General features: G+C 46.8%; 1 protein-coding gene across 6 annotated transcripts; it reads right to left on the bottom strand.

Moving 5' to 3' along the window:
• Positions 1 to 1685: 1685 nt before the first annotated feature.
• LOC310701494 (uncharacterized protein) lies at positions 1686 to 21689 on the bottom strand. 6 transcript variants are annotated; one of them, XR_014523060.1, is made up of 5 exons: positions 21540 to 21689; positions 10581 to 11441; positions 7752 to 7890; positions 3223 to 7011; positions 1686 to 3178 (listed from the first exon to the last, which is right to left on the bottom strand). XR_014523060.1 is itself a non-coding variant. In XM_083492461.1 (4 exons), exons 2-4 carry the CDS (start codon positions 11262 to 11264, stop codon positions 6137 to 6139), a joined length of 1698 nt encoding a protein of 565 aa, XP_083348587.1. In that variant the 5' UTR covers positions 11265 to 11441; positions 21540 to 21689; the 3' UTR covers positions 1686 to 6136. The 6 variants fall into 6 exon arrangements, 4 of the variants coding, with proteins under 4 accessions (XP_083348587.1, XP_083348590.1, XP_083348588.1 ...); XR_014523061.1 differs by lacking the exon at positions 21540 to 21689 and adding an exon at positions 14412 to 14516; XM_083492461.1 differs by having other exon boundaries at positions 1686 to 7011.
• Between the last annotated feature and the right edge of the window lie 669 nt (positions 21690 to 22358).

Raw genomic sequence — 22358 nt, 5'->3', positions numbered from 1 at the left:
TTTTTTGAAGCCGAGTAGCAACAGGGAGTCAGTAGTGGGGATGGTGAGGCCAGAGACCCTGGGCCCAAGCACACATGCATATTGTATAAAGGTGCAAAGCCCTTCTTTCGCACCCTGTGAAACAAAAATGCAGAGTTTTTTTAAAAAACTGGGCAACGGCGTGCTGCCCACCCGTGACTCCCGAGCCTTCCCCAATCTCCTTCCCCCTTCATTTTGACAGATCAGGGAAGGTTCAGGAGTCACGGGCGGGCAGCCGCTGCCCAGGAGGAGCCAGCCTGGCAGTGCAGTTCGCTCTGGCGGGCTTCAGGAGCTACTCACTGCTGTGGCGTCCGCCATATTTCCTGCACCACAGCAGCGAGCCGCTCCTGAAGCCAGCCAGAGCAAACTGCACTACCAGGCTGCTGAGGCTGCGGCTGCCACATTTCCTGGGGACAGATTTGCAAATCCGGGGACTGTCCCCGGGAACTGGGGAGGTCTGGTAGCCCTATTCTAAGTGCTCACAGACCTACTGTTCTTTGATCTTTCCTGGTATCCACACAAGCCGACCAGTCGGAAGATGGGGACATCTTGCCTGCCTCCAATCTGCAGGGATCTCATCTCTTCTCCAATAACGATGATAGATTATAGGCAGAGGCCCTGAGCTCTAAGTGGGGCTACCTTTGAAGGTGACTCGGAAACGACAACTAATCCAGAATGCGGCAGCTAAACTGGTGACTGGGAGTGGCCACTGAGACCATATAACACCAGTCCTGATAGACCTACATTGGCTATATATATATATATATATATATATATATATGCTTTCGTAGATTTTCACGGGTACAGGAATGCAGGTTTTGGTGTCTTCGGGTGTCTTCCCGTGTAAGAGTTGGGGTGTCTAGGCGACGTTTCGACGAGGTCTCACTCGTCATCTTCAGGCTGGTGCTTTCGGCTTCTTGTTACTGGAACAGAGCAGGATCTCAGTGTTTGAGTTCCTAATATCACTCAAGAAATCACTCAAGATATCCCTCAAGTAATTAAGGAACAAAAGAAGAAAAGGCACACTGACCTGGGAACTTCCTATCTGCCCAGAACGTTGGAGGCTATACACCACACCCCCTCAACAGTATTTTTAGGAACTCAAACACTGAGATCCTGCTCTGTTCCAGTAACAAGAAGCCGAAAGCACCAGCCTGAAGATGACGAGTGAGACCTCGTCGAAACGTCGCCTAGACACCCCAACTCTTACACGGGAAGACACCCGAAGACACCAAAACCTGCATATATATATATATATATATATGTTTACTGCTCCTTGAAATGATTCTATCATCTTTTGTTTTACCCATTTTGTTGTACAATAAAACCCCTTTTTGCTTTTGAACTACCCTAAGTCTCAAAGTACCAGAGTTCCCTTTTTTTAAAAAAAAGCAAAAATAGCCAGTAGTGAGAGGGGGCACACCACACCCCACCTGCCCAAAATATGAGCCACCCCAATAACACTGAACGTTCTGCTGTTACCCAATCGCTGAAAATGGATTTTCACATTTGCCTGCCACAAGGCTTAATCTTCTCACCTTGAAATTAGGAACATAGGAAGCTATGTCTGTTCTGCATATAACTGCATGTTACGTCAAACAGAAAGCAAAAGATTATTCAGCATTATCTTTAATATATAAAACACCACCACCATAATCACACAAATCTCTAGAGACCCAGGGTATTTTATTGACCATATTTAAAATATCATACACATCTCAATTCTCACGCAGTAAGCAGTTTAGGTTACAAACTTAATAAAACCTTTTAAAAAACAAGGGTTTTTGTTTTTAGAAAAAAGTAGATTTTTAAAAACTATTTGAAAAGCACAATCAAAAGTTTCAACAATAGGAAAGCATTTAAACAACAACAACAAAAGCGAAAGTTGCCTTTTAATAAAATTTAGATCTATGGAAAGTCTGAACAGCGTTACAGGTTGACTTGTTTGGTGCCGAGTTTTTCCAAAATGAGGTTTGCGAAGAACTGCTCCTGAACTCAAAAGGTCTAAGTCCAGGTAACCCCACTTGGGGCAAACCAGTTGTCGGAGATCAAATTCTTTGCCATTCGGCAAATTTCAAGCTTGATTAGAAACAGCTCCCTCAAAAGAACATCTACTGCAGTTGCCAAGATAAACATGATTTGACAATCGAATAGTGAACTTAAAATAATTATGTCAGGATCTGACTAAGCCCCACTACAATCGTTAGCCTGGGAAAAAGCAAAACACACACACAAAAACCCCCAAGCCTGCTCTCGATTTCCTCCACAGTGAAGATGCAAACACCACCTATGAGCATCTTAGGCTAGCAAAAAATATATGATTTGTAACCAAGAGGGCTGCTGGAGGAGAGGCAGATCATGCCATAGTCGCCCCCCTTTTGCATTTCCACACTGGTGTGGAGAAAGGTGTTTTGTCCCTCTGCAACTAGGATGGAAACCAAGCAGGCGAACAGAAGGCAGGGACAAGCCGTTCCTCCTCCGCCAACCTGCTTGCTCGCCTGCACAGAGCTCGCGCTCACCTATGGCAACCAGGCACATTATGTTAAACACAAGGCTGGACCCATCTGTCCTCATGTTGATGCCAAGGTCTGAAATCAAGACGTGTCTCTGAAAATTATGGGTGAGCGTTCTTGGTTGGGGACACATTTTACGGCTCAAGATAGCTCCCCCGCAGCTACCACACTCGGGGAGATGATCTTTTTAAGGCAGAGAAATTCTGAGCCATTCTTCGGTGTCGCAATCAGGAATCCCTAAGGTGCTGGCGAGGGTTTGGAAGTCAAACACAGCCCTCCAACACCCCCCGGACCTCTCCCTACGCCACCCCCTCGCTGACCCCCACTTCGTAGTCTCCTGGAGAGGTTTTGCCTGGCTGGGATGAGTTCCTGCACTCTGTTTATGCTTCTTGCAGGCCGGGGGGAGAGAAGAGGGGCTTGGAAACGGGCCTACTGTACAAAAGTATACCGCCCCCCTAAAAAGCATTTGTTGCTCCACCCCTTTTGCCCCTGGCCCCACCCACCATTGGAATGTGGCCCCCTCAAGAGGTTGTCAGAAGGGGATACGAAGATGGGTCGCCATACCTGTGCTAGGGGTTCGGTTCAGGAGAATTGGTGTTTGCGATGGCATCATGGAGGGGGGTGCCTACAGTTCAGGAAGATCTGAACTGCGGAAGAGTTTCTCCCTCTCCCTCTGCCGCCTCCACACCACCGAAGAAGTTATAGAAGCTTAAGAGAAAAGGGAGGTTTAACAATTCAGCCTCTCAGAAAGGCGAACTCGCAATGCGGAGAAGCCTCGTGGGCCTTGTCGTTATGAAAATCCTACACAGTCTTGCCCCACCAACCTCCGTCCCAATTCCTCCCAACGCACCTGGCAACCAGTCTCAGCAGTGCCCCTTGTAGGACTCAGCAAGGAGAATAGCAGAATTAGATTAGGATCTGCCTGCGTTGGGTCTGGCGCCACCTGCTGTTGGGCTCCCTGCCTGCCACCCTACCAATGGGCAACAGGGACCACTGCCCTCTTTTTCAAGGAGGCCACTGTGAGAGACCTCAAAAAAACGCATGCGGGGTGCCTCTTCACAAGCAAAGCAAAGCTGCCAATCGCCTATCTATGTTTAAAAAGCCGACCGTTTCGTCGCACGCAGGTGTGACCAAAGATCAGGACGGGGCAATTCAAATGGTGAAGAGGCACAGTACCGAATGGCTGGTGTCTCTGATGGGGCAATTCAGATCCAGTCCTTTCATCTTCCTGAGCACATCCCTCATTTTTACTTTCTCCCGAATATGAGAGTGGCCATTATGCATTTGGAAGCAGAGGGGAAAGAAAAGCGCAGGCCTTGCGGAGTAGGCCAAAAACCTGCCCACCGACACGGCCAAATCCACCCAGCTCTGCTAACGCCAACATAAAAGAGAAGGGACAATGTCCGTTTCAAGATTGCAAGTGAAGGGGCTGTGGGAAAGCAGGGAGCGGCAGAGGAGAAGGAAACCAGGATTGTCCACAGAGGAGGAGAGAAGCTGAATAAAAGCTTGCACTTCGGAAACGGCTTTTTCTTGGGTGCAAACCTTACATCTCATCAGAGAATCCAAGCAGGGGAGAAAGGACATCGGTGCGCAGGCTGCGACAAGAGCTTTTCCAACCCGAAGAGGCTCAAAAGGCTCCAGAAGAGCCACACAGAAACTGTCAGGATTCACCAGCATCACGTGAGAACCCAGGTTTTTCAGGGACAGGCGAGCGTCTTCTTGAACCTTCTTACAAGCTCTTCACTTTCATGATCAAAGAAATAATAATCATCTTACCAAATATTGTTAAGTATTCCAGGGTGTCAGTTGTTAGCAAGGACAGGCCACTTGCCCTCCCACCCAATACCTATAAGATTTGGGAAAGGGGGGGGCAAACTATTAACCCAGCAACACGCCTCCTACTGGCTACCTGTTAGGACTGCGGGCAATCTCCCAAGAGGAAAAGAATCTCGGGGAGGAATCAGAGTCAAAGGTCCGTCCAGGACTCCTTAACTTTCTTGCTGCAGGAAGTTCCCCCGCCCCAGAATGAGATCCTGCTGGCAGCTTCATAAAACTCTTACAGGGGACTGGGTCTCGGGGGGGTGGGGTGGCGAGTAGAAGGAACAGGCTAGAGCGATGCTCACTGGGTAGAGTCGCAAGTGAGACTTTAAATCAACGGTGGGAAGGCTGCGCCACCCCAACTTCATTTCATCTGGCCCTCTGTGTACCCACTCTAGTCTTTGCTCTCTAGTCTAACCTTCCTGTGATTATTTCCTCTTCTGCATCATGTGTAGGTGTATGAGAGAGAAAAAGAGAGAGAAGCTTTCCCAGTAAGTACAATGGTACCTCTGGTTGCAAACAGGATCCGTTCCAGAGGCCCATTCACAACATGAAAAGAACACAACCCGCAGCGGCACGTCTGCACACGCATGGGTTGCGATTGACCGCTTCTGCGCATGACGTCATTTTGTGCATCTGCACATGCACGAGCAGCGAAACCCGGAAGTAACCCTTTCTGGTACTTCCGGGTCGCCACAGGACGCAACCTGAAAGAACGTAACATGAAGCGGACGTAGCATGAGGTATGACTGTAGACCAAAAAGACGGGGAAAGCCTGCAAAATTTCTATGGGATGTGGGTGACCCAGTGGAGCCTCCATATGCTGCAGCAGTCTACCTCTGGACACCAGACGCTGGGGACAAGGAAGAGGGAGGGAGGGAAGGAGAGAGAGAGAGAGAGAGAGAGAGAGAGAGAGAGAGAAATGAGGTGGCAGAGAGAATGTTATGCAACCCTTCAAACTGCCCACTTTTGGCTCTTTGCCCCCATCCAATACCAGCACGCGCCCCTCAAAAAAAAGATTAAAAAGCTTATCTGCAAGGGAATGCAGTCCTCAACAGCTGTAACTTTGGAGAGTTGGGGAAAGTCATTAAAAAAGGGAGAGCGGGACTCTAATGAAAAGATAGCCTTTTCAAATACAGTGGTACCTCGGGTTAAGTACTTAATTCGTTCCGGAGGTCCGTTCTTAACCTGAAACTGTTCTTAACCCGAAGCACCACTTTAGCTAATGGGGCCTCCTGCTGCTGCCGCGCCGCCGGAGCACGATTTTCTGTTCTCATCCTGAAGCAAAGTTCTTAACCTGAGGTACTATCTGTGGGTTAGTGGAGTCTGTAACCTGAAGCGTATGTAACCTGAAGCGTATGTAACCCAAGGTACCACTGTACTTGATCATTATCTGATGATACGTGACTAATATTTTACAGGTCAGTTGGCTGAACTGACTGAGACAGATCAAACACGCAAGCCGACCGAAGGGCAAAGGCTGGGATGGCCTTTCGCTCTGCTTGGTAACTTGGAATGCCAGCGCAGGGGACAGGAAGGGCAGCCGGAAAACGACGAGAACTCGGCATCCCTCCCTCTGCTCTCAAACCTGGCAGCCGCCCTACGGCTAGTTGCAAAACAGAATGCGAAAGGATATAAAATCGCGCCCCCTGTCTGCATCTCCACTGAAGGAGCATTTACAGTGCTGCCGTTTATAAAGAATGTGGCTTTTAATCCCTGCTGGAAGGGGGAACACACCTGGTCGCCAGGAGGCAAGCTCAAATCACCGCAGGCGACCAGACATGAGGCTAATTGCTAGGACGCTCAGAAGTCTCATAAGATGCCGCCTCCAGTTGAAGTTTCTCCCCGCACTCGAAAACGTTGATAGTGTCGCTCAGCGCGTAGATTTTCTGATGTGTTGCGCATGACGACGGCTGGCTGAAGTTTTGGCTGTATTCCGGGCATTTGTGGGGTTTCTCCTCGATGTGGATTCTCTGAGGGTGAATAAGGCCCGACTGCTCAGAGAAGCCGATGTTTTTGTACGTTCTCTCACCCATGTGGATTCTCTGATGAGAAGTAAGGTAAGTGCTCCTGCTGAAGCTGTTCCCGCACTCCAGGCATTTGTGCGGCTTCTCCCCGGTGTGGATCCGCTGGTGCGAATTCAGGATCGCCTTTTGGCTGAAGCTCTTGCCGCACTCCAGGCACACGTAGGGCTTCTCCCCGGTGTGGATTCTCCGATGTTTGATAAGGGTGGACAGGTCGCAGAAGCTCTTCCCGCAGTAGGAGCAGCTGTAGGGCTTCTCTCCGGTGTGGATTCTCTGGTGCGACGCCAGGAGGTCGCTCCGGATAAAGCTCTTCCCGCACTCCTGGCATTTGTAGGGCTTCTCCCCCGTGTGGATTCTCAGGTGTATTTTAAGGCTCGACTTGTAGCTGAAGAACTTCCCGCAGACGTTGCACTTGTACTTCCTCTTCTCGATGGGCTTCTCTTCCGAGATGGAGGCGTTGTGGAACCCGCCACCAGGGCAAGGAATGGGGGGTTTCTTCCACTTCTCGGCCTGGTGGTTTCTCGTTCTCCGCCTCGGCCCGCCTTGGTTCCCAAAGTTTTCCTCCAGCTTCTGCTGCTCAACTCTTTGCAGCTGGAGCCCAAGGATTTCCCCGCTGTTCTCGCCCTGTCGGATGTCACCTGCCGGAAGAGAGAGAGGCCTGTTGAAGAGGAGACTGAGAGGTGATAATAATAATAATATAATAATAATTTATTATTTGTATCTCGCCCATCTGGCTGGGTCTCCCCAGCCACGATATCCGTCTACAAATACCTGAAGCTCTATCTCTCTTTCAAATCAGAACCAGTGAAGGTCCTATGTGAGTGTCTGGAGGCGGTTAACAGATGAGGTTGAATCCTGACAAGACAGTGGTACCTCAGGTTAAGGACTTAATTCGTTCCGGAGGTCCGTTCTTAACCTGAAACTGTTCTTAACTTGAAGCACCACTTTAGCTAATGGGGCCTCCAGCTGCCGCTGCGTGATTTCTGTTCTCATCCTGAAGCAAAGTTCTTAACCTGAGGTACTATTTGTGGGTTAGTGGAGTCTGTAACCTGAAGCGTCTGTAACCTGAAGCGTCTGTAACCCGAGGTACCACTGCAATAATAATTAGGACTGCATTGCAATGATCAGTGCACATCTTTCAGCCAGATCTACTGTTTTCTCCCCATGTATGTGGTCTGCTCCAATAGTTACATCGCAAAGATTAGGGTGCACCTCAGACTTGACGGCGCATTAGATTCGACGGCAAGCTTAAAAAACACCGCTGACATAGCAAATACTTTTTCGGTTTTGAAAACTGAGGTGCACATTCAATTCGACGGCGTATTAGATTCGCCTGAATTCAGTACTTCTTTCCCATGGGCCAGCATTCCACGCTCACCGAGGGCACTGATGTTGACGGCATCCATCTCCTGCTTCACCACCATGCACAGCTGCCTCTTTCCAGAATCAGGCGCCGCTGGCTCCGCCTTGGCCAGTGGAACGGCCACCGCCGCCAAAGGAACCCCTGCCGTTGTCACCTGAAACAGTAGGAAGGACCAGAACATGAAGCAGCACCAAGGAGCGGGAGCGGCAGGACAACAGCAAAGGAGGGAAGAGTCTGGCACCAACTCAGCCCCAAACGACAATATGGTGTAGTGGTTAGAGCACTGCATTGGGATCTGGGAGAAAGCTCCCCTTCAAAACTCACTGGATGACCTTCGACCAATCACCATCTCTCTGCCTCACCTTTTTTGGGGGGGGGTGTGTGTGTGTATACGCACCATGTATATATATACACACCGTGTGTGTGTGTGTGTGTGTGTGTGTACACACACACACACACACACAGAGAGAGAGAGAGAGAGAGAGAGAGAGTTTTTATTGAAATTTGTAAATCACAACCCATCGTTCAGCCGGGACACTGAGGTCCAGCGCTGAGGGCCTTCTGGCAGTTCCCTCACTGTGAGAAGCCAAGTTACAGGGAACCAGGCAGAGGGCCTTCTCGGCAGTGGCGCCCGCCCTGTGGAACACCCATCAGATATAGAGGAAATGCTTATCTGACTTTTAGAAGACATCTGAAGGCAGCCATGTTTAGGGAAGCTTTTAATGTTTAATAGGTTATTGTTATTTGGTGTTCTGTTGGAAGCCACCCATAGTGGCTAGGGAAATCCAGCTTGAAGGGCGGGGTATAAATAATAAATTTATTATTATTATTATTATTATTATTATTATTATTATTATTACCCAAAGGGGGGAATTTTACATACAAACAGAACAAAACAGCAAAAAATCACACATAATGTAACATCCAGCACGAAACAACAAAACAGTATTTTGCTTTGCAAGTAGGCATTTGCTTAAAGCTAAGATTTGCCAAATGGGGGGGAAAAACCTGAATAGATATAGTAATAATAATAATAATAATAATAATAATAATAATAATTTATTTATACCCCGCCCATCTGGCTGAGTTTCCCCAGCCACTCTGGGCGGCTCCCAATCGAGTGTTATAAAACAATACAGCATTCAATATTAAAAACTTCCCTGAACAGGGCTGCCTTTTAAAAATAGGATAGCTGATTATTTCCTTGACATCTGAAAGATGAAAGAATGAAGCGTTAACATCATTGCTCCCCAATCTACACCCTGCAATAATAAAGCAGAGGGACCATACAGTCGTGGGCTTCTTAGTAAGGTGATACACTTTGAGGAGAGAAGGGACGGGGCCTTCTCGGTTGCTGGCCCCCTTTTTTGTTGAATACCTTTTCCTTTCTAATACTGGCAGGCTTTTAGCTTCGCAGGTAAAGAGCAGTGTGGTGTAATGGTGTGAGTGTTGGACAAAGACAAAAGGCCAGAGTGGTGTAGTGGTTAGTGTGTCCGACTAGGACCTGGGGGAGCAGGGTTCGAATCCTCACTCAGCCATGCGGCTCACTGGGTGACCTTCGGCCAGACACCATACATCTGTCAGCCTAATCTACCTCACAAGGCTGCTGTGAGGATGAAATGGGGAGGAGAGAATGATGTTCTGTATGCCACCTTGAGGTCACTGGAGGAAAATGTGGGATAAATGTGTAATTATAATAAATTCGAAAGTGAAAAAGGTGCATTGAGCAGGTCTGCTGGATTCTATCTTCCATTTGAGTGAGGCTCTGCTTAGAACAGGAATGGGGAAACCAGTAGATGATGATGGTGATGATGATGATGATGATTCCCTGTCAATAATAATAATAATAATAATAATAATAATAATAATAATAATATCCTGTCCATCTGGCTGGGATCTCCGGATATTGCTGGACTTGTAGCCAGAACTTTTACCACATGTGTTGGACGTGCTCCAAGGTAAAAGACTTCTGGGAAAGGATTTATAATGAACTGAAAAAAGTGTTGAAAAACACATTTATTAAGAAACCAGAAGCCTTTTTACTTGGTATAGTGGGGGGGGGGGTGAAATCCCCAAAAAGGATGTTACTTTTTTCTGTATGCCACAACAGCTGCAAGAATATTACTAGCGAAGAATTGGAAGAAACAAGATTTACCAACTATCAAAGAGTGGCAGGTGAAAATGATGGATTATATGGAACTTGTCAAACTGACTGGGAGACTCCGAGACCAGAGTGAAGAGACGGTGGAAGAAGATTGGAAGACATTTAAAGAATATTTGAAAAAATGTGTTAATATTTAAATCTTAGAATAGCTTTGGAAGTGGATATAGGCTGTAGGGTTAGAAGTAGAAGATAGTGTATTTTAAAATAGTATTATTTGTAAAGGATAAAATGTGAAGATTTTCATGGTAAAAATGAGCATGATTAAAAAAAACAGTTAGAAATTATGATACATGGAAACTGCTAAAGATGAGGTAAAATGAATATCAGACAGGGAAGACTTGGAAAAGCTCACCTAACAATGTTTAGAAAAAATAAGGATAAGACAAGAATTTGTTTGTATTGTTTTTCTGTTTGTGTTGTTTATTTGTGTTATAAAATGAATAAAAAAATTTGAAAAAAAGGATTGGTAGCCAGAGGCAAACAAAAGGAGGAGGCTTAGCTTCTACACAGATCCCTTTCTATCCTTTAGCCACACAGGCAAGGGATATGATCGGAATTCAAGCATGCGCCCCAGTCAGGCAGTGCCAAGCAGAGCTGGCGAGGGCCAGGCAGAGAGGTCCGGAGGGCCACATTTGTCGCCCAGGAAGGGGCAGGAGGGGAGAGGACGCGGGGTCTCTCACCTGTTGCTCCCATCTCAAAGACTCCCGTTGCATCCAGAGGAAATCCTCGGCCAGGGCCACTGCCTGGGTGCAAGATGCGGGCCCCCGTTCCCTGACCCAGCCCTGGATCTCCGGCGGCAGGACGGTCAGGAACTGCTCCAGGATCAGCAGCTCCAGGATCTGCTCCTTGGAGTGCCTCTCCACCTTCAGCCACCGCCGGCAGAGCTCCTGCAGCCGGTTGTACACCCCTCGCGGACCCTCGGCCTCCTGGTACCGGAAGTGCCGGAAGTACTGACGGTTCTTCTCCCGGCTGATGGCGTCCCCTTGCAAGATGGCCGCCTTCACCTTCCCATAATCCTTCCTGTCCCGGCCCTCCAGCCTGCCAAAGGCGTGCTTGGCTTCCCCGCTGAGGGCCGGCAGCAGCCGGGTCACCCACTCCTCGCGCGGCCAACGGCAGGCTTCGGCCACTTGCTCGAAGGAGGCCAGGAAGGCCTTGGCGTCGTCCCAGGGGGTGGGCTCCTCGGGCGGCTGCGGGGGGCCCGGCTGAGAGGCCTCCACCGTCTTCAGGAACTCCTGCCACTGGGCTTCCCACTGCTGAAGGAGGCCGTCGCGAGATTCCTGCTTGATCTCTTCCCCCGGTTTCCTCTGTAGGAATTCCCGGATGCTCTTTTCCTGGAGGATCCGCGGGGCCTGCTCGGCGGACATTTCCCTCGCACTCGCTCCCGAAGGTGGCAAATCTCCTGAATGCACCTAGGTGTTCGCCCGGCTCTTCCTTTCCTCGCCCCGACGTTCCCGGCTTCAGATTATCCGGGGTGCGCAGCGTCCGTCGTTCCACGTCGGCACAAAGGGAGCGGCAGTCCTCTGCAAAACGTGGCGCTTTTCCTGAGGGAGACAGAGAGCAGATTTTGAGAAAGTGGGAAGCGATCCCAGAGCCCCTGCAGACATGTCCAGCCTGCACCTAGATCAGTTTTAGAAACCCAGATATATATGTATATTTCAACATCGTTTTCATCTCATTATATATCATTTCCCAGAAATTTTTCACTTTTTTACATTCCCACTAGAAGCATTTCTACTTAGTCGGTTACGATACATTGGGCCAGAGATTTTGGTTATAATAAACAGCTAAACGTTTGGGGGAAACTGTGGAAAGATTAAGGATTAAAATTTACTGCATGCAATGCTTTGAAAGAAAATGTGATGAAAATGATGTATAGGTGGTATATTACCCCTGTGAAATTAGCTAAAATGTATAAAACAAGTAATAAATGTTGGAAGTGTAAAGAAAAGGAAGGAACTTTTTATCACATGTGGTGGGAATGTAAAAAAGTGAAAAACGATATATCATGAGGTGAGAAAGATGTTAAAATATACATTTATTAAGATACCAGAAGCATTTTCACTTGGCATTGTAGGAGATGATATTAATATATAATCGCCCCATAGGACGCACCGGCCCATAGGACGCACCTAGTTTTTTTTGGGGGGGGGGGAAATGAAGAAAAGCGGGGCCGGCAAGGTCTCCGCTAGCCGTGGGAGAGCCGCGCGACTTCGTGCAGCTCTCCCACGGCTAGCGGAGCGCTGCGCGAAGCCAGAAGCTTGGGGCGTGCGGAGCTCAGTGCGCCCCAAGCTTCTGGGTGCCGGCAAGGTCTCCGCTAGCCATGGGAGAGCTGGGTCTCCCACGGCTAGCAGATAGCTTCCTGAAGCCTGGAGAGCGAGAGGGGTCGGTGCGCACTGACCCCCCTCGCTCTCCAGGCTTCAGCGAAAGTCTGCATTCACCCCATAGGACGCACACACATTTCCCCTTCATTTTTGGAGGGGGAAAAGTGCGTCCTATAGGGCGAAAAATACGGTAAGTTGTTTTCATAGGCAATGACGGCAGCAAGAATATTATTGGCACAAAAATGGAAGCAAGAAGAATTACCGACGAAAGAAGAATGGCAAGAAAGACTATGATGAGAATTATTGGTTAAGGATAATTAAAAGTAATAGAGAAATTAAGAAATGCAGGACAAGTGATAAAGAACGCAAAACCCTTCAGAAGTGGTTGACGGAAGTCTAAAATATTGTATAAGATTAGAAGTTATGTTAAATGATTTTTGGAAATGATGTTAAAAAAACCGATAAAAATGTATATAAATAAAAGAAACCCAGATATATAAGCTAATCACAAAATGTCACCTGAAACCTAGGTTACGGTCGCTGCAATGTAATGTCTAGGCATCAGTTTTTCCCCAAGGAAATTTCTTCTTCTTAATTTAGGGTTGCCATATTTCAAAAACAGAAAATCCAGATACATATTTTCAAAAACTGAAAATCCAGATTTTTGCAAAATTTGAAGTTTTTGAACTATTTTTAAGGAAATTTGCCAAAAAAAAATTAACATGGGTAGCCAGATGCAGGGGTTTCCCCAGACATTTTTGCCAATTTGCAGAAATTGCGCCTGGATGCTGTTTCCGAATCCCGGATACGGCCGGGAAATCCCAAACATGTGGCAGCCCTACTTAATTTCATTTCTATTCTGCTCTCTATTTTAAAGGAAAAGTCTAAAAGCGGTTTATGACACCTTGAAGCATCAAATAAAGCAATCCAGAATAAAACAAATTCAAGCTTCCGAATATTTCAGATCCTGCTCTAAGTGACATTTTGCTTTCCCTATATTTATTTACCCACTTACCGTATTTTTTGCTCTATAAGACTCACTTTTTCCCTCCTAAAAAGTAAGGGGAAATGTGTGTGCGTCTTATGGAGCGAATGCAGGCTGCGCAGCTATCCCAGAAGCCAGAACAGCAAAAGGGATTGCTGCTTTCACTGCACAGCGATCTCTCTTGTTGTTCTGGCTTCTGAGATTCAGAATATTTTTTTCCTTGTTTTCCTCCTCCAAAAACTAGGTGGGTCATGGTCTGGTGCGTCTTATAGAGCGAAAAATACAGTGATTTTATAGAGCTGCATCCTAGAAGGACTCTAGGAAGCCAGGGTGGTGTAGTGGTCAGAGTGTCATGACCAGGATGTGGGAGATCAGGGTTCAAATCCCCACTCGGGCATGAAGCTCATTGGGCGATCTTGGAATCCATCACAGCCTCTTAACCTACCTCACAGTGTCATTGTAGGGATTAACTGAGGAGGGGGGGTGAACCATGTACTCTTTGGAGAAAAAGTTGGAATAGAAATGCAATAAATAAGCTCTTCTGCTGACCCGCTTAAGAAAGCTGGAGAGGCCAGCCAGATGGAGATGTCAGTAGCCAACTTAGCATCTGGGCACCACAATTCAAGAAGGACACTGACAAACTGGAACGTGTCCAGAGGAGGGCAACCAAAATGGTCCAAGGCCTGGAAACGATGCCTTATGAGGAACGGCTAAGGGAGCTGGGCATGTTTAGCCTGGAGAAGAGGAGGTTAAGGGGTGATATGATAGCCATGTTCAAATATATAAAAGGATGTCACATAGAGGAGGGAGAAAGGTTGTTTTCTGCTGCTCCAGAGAAGCGGACACGGAGCAATGGATCCAAACTACAAGAAAGAAGATTCCACCTAAACATTAGGAAGAACTTCCTGACAGTAAGAGCTGTTCGACAGTGGAATTTGCTGCCCAGGAGTGTGGTGGAGTCTTCTCCTTCTTTGGAGGTCTTTAAGCAGAGGCTTGACAACCATATGTCAGGAGTGCTCTGATGGTGTTTCCTGCTTGGCAGGGGGTTGGACTCGATGGCCCTTGTGGTCTCTTCCAACTCTATGATTCTATGATCTAGACATCTCCACGTGGCCGCAATTGGACCGCCTGGCGCCTGGCTAATTTCTAACAGAGGCCTAGATGTAACAGAATGGAAATGTCATCTATTTAAGACCTCTATTCACCTCAGAGAGCTACAAATCTCAAATTTCCTTGGGAATAGGGGCTGATTGTTAAAGCACTCTGGGAATCGTGGCTCTGTGAGGGGAATGGGAGTCTCCTAGCAACTGAGAATCCTCAGCGAGCTACAGTTCCCAGGATTCTTTGGAGGAAGCCATGACGGTTTCTAGTGATGTGTGGTTTCTCAGGTTGTGTGGCCTGCAGCTGCCATTGGCTCCAGCCCCTTGAGCCGCCATTTTGTATCTGGCTTTTTACTAGAAACTTCCGGTTACTGGTAAAATTGAAATACTTTATTGTCACTTGTACAACTTGTATACAGTGAGTAGGTGAAGTATTGGGAGCTCAGAGCCGCAGCGTATGAACACGCCACCATCTTGGAACGGAACAAAAATAAAGCAGATTCCCCCAAAACTTTAAGACTACCCAGCCCACTTCTAGGGTACCATTTAAACCATAAATTTAAATCGCTCCTATACCACTTTAACTGTCACCGACTCCCCCCGAATAATCATGGGAACTGTAGTTTTTGCTAGCCACAGTCCCACCACCCTCAACAAACTGGGTGCTGCAGTTTGTTCAGGCTGCTGAGAGTTTTTAGGAGACCCCCTATTCCTGAACTGTACATGTGAAAAGGATCTAGGAGTCTTGGTTGACCACAAACTTGACATGAGCCAACAGTGTGATGCGGCAGCTAAAAAAGCCAATGCAATTCTGGGCTGCATCAATAGGAGTATAGTATCTAGATCAAGGGAAGTAATAGTGCCACTGTATTCTGCTCTGGTCAGACCACACCTGGAGTACTGTGTCCAGTTCTGGGCACCACAATTCAAGAAGGACACTGACAAACTGGAACGTGTCCAGAGGAGGGCAACCAAAATGGTCCAAGGCCTGGAAACGATGCCTTATGAGGAATGGCTAAGGGAGCTGGGCATGTTTAGCCTGGAGAAGAGGAGGTTAAGGGGTGATATGATAGCCATGTTCAAATATATAAACGGATGTCACATAGAGGAGGGAGAAAGGTTGTTTTCTGCTGCTCCAGAGAAGCGGACACGGAGCAATGGATCCAAACTACAAGAAAGAAGATTCCACCTAAACATTAGGCAGAACTTCCTGACAGTAAGAGCTGTTTGACAGTGGAATTTGCTGCCAAGGAGTGTGGTGGAGTCTCCTACTTTGGAGGTCTTTAAGCAGAGGCTTGACAACCATATGTCAGGAGTGCTCTGATGGTGTTTCCTGCTTGGCAGGGGGTTGGACTCGATGGCCCTTGTGGTCTCTTCCAACTCTATGATTCTATGATTCTATGATTCTATGAATTTAATTCTAAATTATATACCGGAAACGTGGGAGATTACAAGGGGTCTAAAAAAATGGATGTACCGTGCCATATTAGAAGCAAAAAAACTTGTTTTGATGAATTGGAAGAGCTGCAAAAAAGATTCCATTGAGCACATGGATTGACAATATGGACAGACTAGCTACATGCGAACGAATTGCATGTCGACGCAAATTAAAAATGGATAAATATGAAGAAATCTGGAAGGAATATTTAAGCGATAAGGCGGACAGTGGGGGGAGGTGGAGGGAGGAGAGGTGGGGAAATATTGTTTAAAAGGTGTAGTTATAGGTATATCAGTACTCAAATCTGAATTGTTAAATTGTGTTATTAGTGTTACTGTGGTTTTTGTTGTATGTGTTTTTTGGTGGTTGTTGTTTGTATTGAAAAAATGATTAAATAAATTATAAAAAATGAGACACGCCCCCCATTCCCCTCGCAGAGCTACAACTCCCAAAGGAGAGATTCATGGTGAATCCACCGTGGGAATTGTAACTTGGGGTGGGTGGGGACTGTCCGCTTTACGAACTACAGTTCCCCCCCCCCAAAAAAAAAGAAAATGGGGGGAAGCCATGATTGTTTAAAGTGGTTTAAAGTGCTTTAAATGTATGGTATGAATTTGGCCTAAAGGATTAAAAAAAGACTTTTTATGTATCCAGCGACGGCAGCGAGAATGTAAGAAGGTAAAGGGTTTCTGGGAAATGATATATAATGAGTTAAAAAAGATGTTTAAATACACATTTGTAAAGAAACCAGAAGCCTTTTTGTTAGGAATAACTGGAAGAGAGATAAATAGAAGGGATTATGAACTTTTCCAATACGCAGTAACAGCGGCAAGAATATTAATGGCCCAAAAATGGAAACAAGAGGAGTTACCGACCCTTGAAGAATGGAGAATGAAACTTATGGACTATGCAGAACTGGATAAACTGACTGGGAAGATTAGATACCAACGTGATCACAGGTTCACTGAGGACTGGGGAAAGTTTACAGATTACCTGAAAAGCATATGTGATGAACAGACAACGCTAGTAGGATTTAAAAAGGTTTTGTGAGAGTTAAAGATGTATTGTAAAAAAAGAAGTAGATCTGAAAAGGATATATTAAATGGCAATATAATATTAGAAAATGCATTAAAATAGAAAATATGGATGATTGGTGGAAAAGCTGGTGGAAGTCCAAAAAGATGAAATTTGTGAAGATTGTTTGGGATGGCGAATTTGTAAAAGAAAAATTTGATAAAAATTATTAATAAAAAAAGAGAGAGAGAATGCTTCTAGCCCAGAGATGGAAGGAAGGAAACTGACGGGGAAAATCAGAAACCAGGAAGATCAAGTATTCTTAAAAGACTGGAGTAAATTTTTAGTTTCCTTAAAAGACCATTGTAAACAGTTAAAATCATAGTCAGGGATATTGAACAGATGGATAAAGGGGGGGAAATGCAGAGAATTTTATCTTGAATATGGAACCCATTGAGGGAGGGAAGGAGGTCCGAAAGTTCAACAGAACCTTTTGTTTTCATGTTTGAAATGGTTAAAATGTATAAAATTTCGTAAAACCATTAAAAAATGTTATAAAAAAGAGGGGTGGGGTGATCCAAATTTGGACCAGGAAGCACAAGATTCTCAGCCACGTCTGCACACCAAGAAGGTCAGAAAAAGAACAGAGCGTTTTTAAAAGCAGAGGAGGAAGTGGTTAGGAGAGAACGCATATTATCTCTCCGGAAAAAGAAAATCCCTCGGAAAACTCAGCCTCAGATGTGAGCTCAGACCACATCCCCTTGCACTGTAATGAAAGCAGCCCATCTCATTTTCTTCCTTAAGGAGTTTTGGTAGCCATTATGGCAACCTCAAGCCGCTCCTCCTGGCAAGGAGAAACTTCCCCCAGATGCCATGATCTTACAAGCAATCTTACACCCCTCACCCTGCAAAAAAATTAAAAAATAACACATAACTACGAAAATGCCACATAAGCCGTTGTGCACGGCTTTCTCTACCCTCAGGGCAAACACTGATTTCCAAGTAGGGGGTCTTTATGGTAGGGTTGCTGCATTTCAAAAAGTGAAAATCAGGACACAAAACCTACACTCCCAGACATGGGTTGCCATACCCCCCTGGTTTTCCCGGACATTTTTGCCGATTTTTGGAAATTCCACCCAGCTGCTATTTCCAGTGGGCGACTCCCAGCTACATCTGGGAAATTCTGGACGTACAGTACTCCTACTTTATGGACAAACATCCGGGGGCATGGGTGGGGAGGTGGAGACCCCCAGGCTTGGGGTGGGGTTGGGGACCCGAGGTTTGCAAACCCTTTAAAAACAAAAAAGGTTTAGTGAATAAAAGGCTGGTAAGTAAAGGTAAAGGGACCCCTGACCATTAGGTCCAGTCGTGACCGACTCTGGGGTTGCCGCGCTCATCTCGCTTTATTGGCCGAGGGAGCCGGCGTACAGCTTCCGGGTCATGTGGCCAGCATGACTAAGCCGCTTCTGGCGAACCAGAGCAGCACATGGAAACGCCGTTTACCTTCCCGCCGGAGCAGTACCTATTTATCTACTTGCACTTTGACATGCTTTCGAACTGCTGGGTTGGCAGGAGCAGGGACCGAGCAACGGGAGCTCACCCCATTGCGGGGATTCGAACCACCGACCTTCTGATCGGCAAGTCCTAGGCTCTGTGGTTTAACCCACAGCGTGGGGGACCCTAAAAACAGCCAAGGAGAATAGTGGTTTTAGAATTTAGCATTCACAGTCCTTGCTTACCCATGACCTCAACAGCAACCCTGAAAGTTAGATTAGGCAGAAAAACAGTGACTGGCCCATAGAGACCAGCAAGCTTTATGGCCAGAGTGGGAATTAAGTGTCCATCCATCCATCCATCCCAGATCTATTCAACTGCCATGCCGTGCCCAATTTTTAAACACGAATTTATTTAATTATTTCACTGCCCTTCTGCTGTTCACGTTTCTCGTACCCCGTACTTGGGTAGCCGGATTAATTTCTCAAACGGTTTTTCGTTTGCATTTTGTGGCAAACAGGTTTTGCCTCCCCAAAAGCTCCTTTTGTCAGGACGTCACTCGACACAATTCAGTGACATGAATCATACATGTTTGCGTAGGGCTGAAGCCAAGGGTGGGGCAGACTTGAAGTTTCTCAGGCCCCCCACCAACCAGAACCAGGTGCGAAAGACGCTCAGTTAGAGCAGGGTGCCCCTGAGAATATTCTGAACCCAGAAATTTTCTTTTTCTTTCCTGTCAGTACTAGAACAGCGCTGAACTCATAGTCTTTTTACACACACTTAAAAAATGTCCACTAATGGTTTAGCCTTCTTCATTTTGGCAGCCTTTAAGGCCATGGGTAGGCAAACTAAGGCCCGGGGGCCGGATCCGGCCCAATCGCCTTCTAAATCTGGCCTGTGGACGGTCCGGGAATCAGTGTGCTTTTACATGAGTAGAATGTGTGCTTTTATTTAAAATGTATCTCTGGGGTATTTGTGGGGCATAGGAATTCGTTCATATTTTTTTCCAAAATACAGTCCGGCCCTGCACAAGGACTGAGGGACAGTGGACCGGCCCCCTGCTGGAAAAGTTTGCTGACCCCGGTTTAAGACAATTCCTTTTAGACAGTTGGGCGATCAGTACCGCTCCCAATCTACAGCTGATCACCCACAGATCTTATCTGTAGAAGAGACACTGGTCTCCTTCTCTTCAAGAATCTGTGTTTTCGTCTTTAAATAAAACAAAAATGTACTTTTCTTGTTTTGAGAAGGTGTGGGGTACATGTATAAACCTGTGTGCGTCAGGCAATTCAGGAACTATGTTGAGTGCGCCAAATGCCCATTTCACAGATGGGAAAAACTGCAGTAGTCAGTATTCTCACGCGCAAAGCAACATCAAAACAAAGAACAAATAAAACCTTGACCAAAAAAAGCAGGTAACACACACCCAGAAAGGAAGGTAACCCACCCACCTTCCCCAAAAACCATAGAATATTATATATAGAATGTAGGAAACAGAGGACCTGTAGGGTCTCCCTATTTGTTCTTAGTCTATCATAGAATCATAGAGTTGGAAAAGACCACAAGGGCCATCGAGTCCAACCCCCTGCCAAGCAGGAAACACCATCAGAGCACTCCTGACATATGGTTGACAAGCCTCTGCTTAAAGACCTCCAAAGTAGGAGACTCCACCACACTCCTTGGCAGCAAATTCCACTGTCGAACAGCTCTTACTGTCAGTAACAAATTGGGAGGGGCAAGAAACATTGGTGGGAGTCAGAGGAGGGGGTCTGAGGGCACTGTGGCGTCACATTGGGGACCCCAGTAATAAATCACAACTTTACCATGCCTTTTTGCAAACTGCCTTGCATTAATTTACATACATATATTAAATGTATTTACATATACTCGCACACAATCTCTAAATGAAATACGTGTTTTGTAAAAGCGAAGGGGAGCTGGAGAAACGCCTCTTCCAAGACACCGTGTGCCACTTTTAGCTTATACACGTAGGCTTTGCTTTTTAAAAATTAACTTTTTATGGGGGGGAGGAATTGTTAATTTTTTTTTTATTACTGTATAAGCAATCGACGAGGAACGGGGAAGGTTAAAGGCTGCAGTCTTTCTTGGGAGCCCAAAGGCACGTTAAGAGACACACAATCATAGAACAATGGTAGAGTTGGAAAGGGACCCGAGGGTCATCTAGTCCAACCCCCCACAATGCTGAATCTGGGCTGAAGCATCCATGACTGGTGGCCATCCAACCTCTGCTTCAAAACCTCCAAGATAGGAGAGTCCACCACCTCCAGAGGAAGACCATTCCACTTTTCTGTGTGTGTTTGTGTATGTGCACATGTGTGTATAGATACATACTTTTTTTAGATACCGTATTTTTTGCACCATAACCCTCACTTTTTTCCTCCTACGAAGTAAGGGGAAATGTCTGTGCGTGTTATGGAGTGAATGCCTGCGGGTGGCGGGGGGGATCTGCTGCAGTCGTGAGCAGAGGATCCATGGTTCCCCTTCCTTCCCTCCTCCGTGGTTACAAAGCATGGATCCACATGGATCCTCAGGATTTTTGCATTGGGCTACTCCAAACTCACTGTCAGATCACATGTCTGTGGCCACAGCATGAACCACAAAAATCATATATCCACTATTTCATTTAGAATATTTTTTCCCCTTGTTTTCCTCCTCTAAAAACTACGTGTGTGTTATGGTCTGGTGCATGTTATAGAGCGAAAAATACGGTAGTTCTTTTTAACAGCAGCCCAGTTAAAAGCGTCAGACCAGGGCAGGCTTCAATTCAATTTCAAACCGTCTGGCTGTGTCTCAGCAACTCAATCCTCTCCCACCCCGACCTACCTCTCAGGGTTGTAGTGAGGATCAGGCAATGGTGGTGGTGGTGGTGGTGAAATAACCACACACCCACCGACTTGAGCTCCTTAGAAAACAAAGCAGGCTATGAAGCGGCTATCCTGGCCGGGTCTACTCGGAAGTAAGCCCTCCTGGCTTCAGTGAGGCTGCCTCTCCCAAACTGAGTGCACCCTAAAGGAGCTCAACATGCACAGATGCAATTCAACTCCTCCTCCCTTCTTGCAAAGAGCCTCAGCTCTGGAGGATTTGAACCCAGGATCTTGCTCCTCTTATGTCTTATGGCTAGAGGTGGAAGGGAGCGAACTCTCTCTCTCTCTCTCCCCTCCGGAGCGAAGAGAGCGACCCGATCCCCCGCCAGATCTCCCTCTCTTGCTTCCCCCACCCACTCAGGATCGTGCCCTTTCTCCGCCTCCTCTTTGGGTGCAACTTACCCAGATTCCCCTCCGGAAGAGACCTGCTCCCCCCCCACTCCGGAGACCCCCCAGATCTGCAGCCACTCCCGGAGGCGAAGGAAGGCGGCGGGGGGAAAGCGGCTTCACAAGACTCCGTTTGCAGGGGGAGGAGATACGGCAGGAAGAGGCCAGACTAACTCTCTGGGGCTCCTTTCTAGGAATCTGCTCTCTCTCTGTCTCCCCTCCTCTTTGGCAAAGCAAAGGGTGGATGCAAGCCCGGATATTATTCTCACTTTAGGATTAGTATTGCAATGGGTTTTCTTCCTTTTTTATCACTGCCCTGTATTTTCTTTGCAATGCCTCGGGAGTTTCTTTCTTTTTTCTTTCTTTCTTTTTTCCCAACCCCTGTCCTTATTCTGGGTTCCATCCCGCTTGTGCATTGGGGGCTTTGGTTTGTTTGTATTAAAATTGGCTGGTTTCCCCACAAAGGGAAGGTGGCTAGTACAGTGGTACCTCGGGTTAAGTACTTAATTCGTTCTGGAGGTCTGTTCTTATCCTAAAACTGTTCTTAACCTGAAGCACCACTTTAGCTAATGGGGCCTCCTGCTGCCGCTGCACCGCCGGAGCACGATTTCTGTTCTCATCCTGAAGCAAAGTTCTTAACCCGAGGTAATATTTCTGGGTTAGCGGAGTCTCTAACCTGAAGTGTCTGTAACCTGAAGCATATGTAACCCGAGGTACCAAGGTATCTGCTTTGGGGCTCGTAAGGGCTTCTGGGAATTGTAGTTCACAACAAAGGCAACAACAACAACAAACCTGATGTTTTCCTAAAGCAGGCATAGGCAAACTCGGCCCTCC

This window comes from Podarcis liolepis (genome assembly GCF_965112155.1).
Source record: "Podarcis liolepis genome assembly, chromosome: 2".
In the NCBI taxonomy this organism is placed as follows: domain Eukaryota; kingdom Metazoa; phylum Chordata; class Lepidosauria; order Squamata; family Lacertidae; genus Podarcis; species Podarcis liolepis.
The sequence above is the reverse complement of the archived record's forward strand: the minus strand, read 5'-3'. Positions and strand labels throughout refer to the sequence as shown.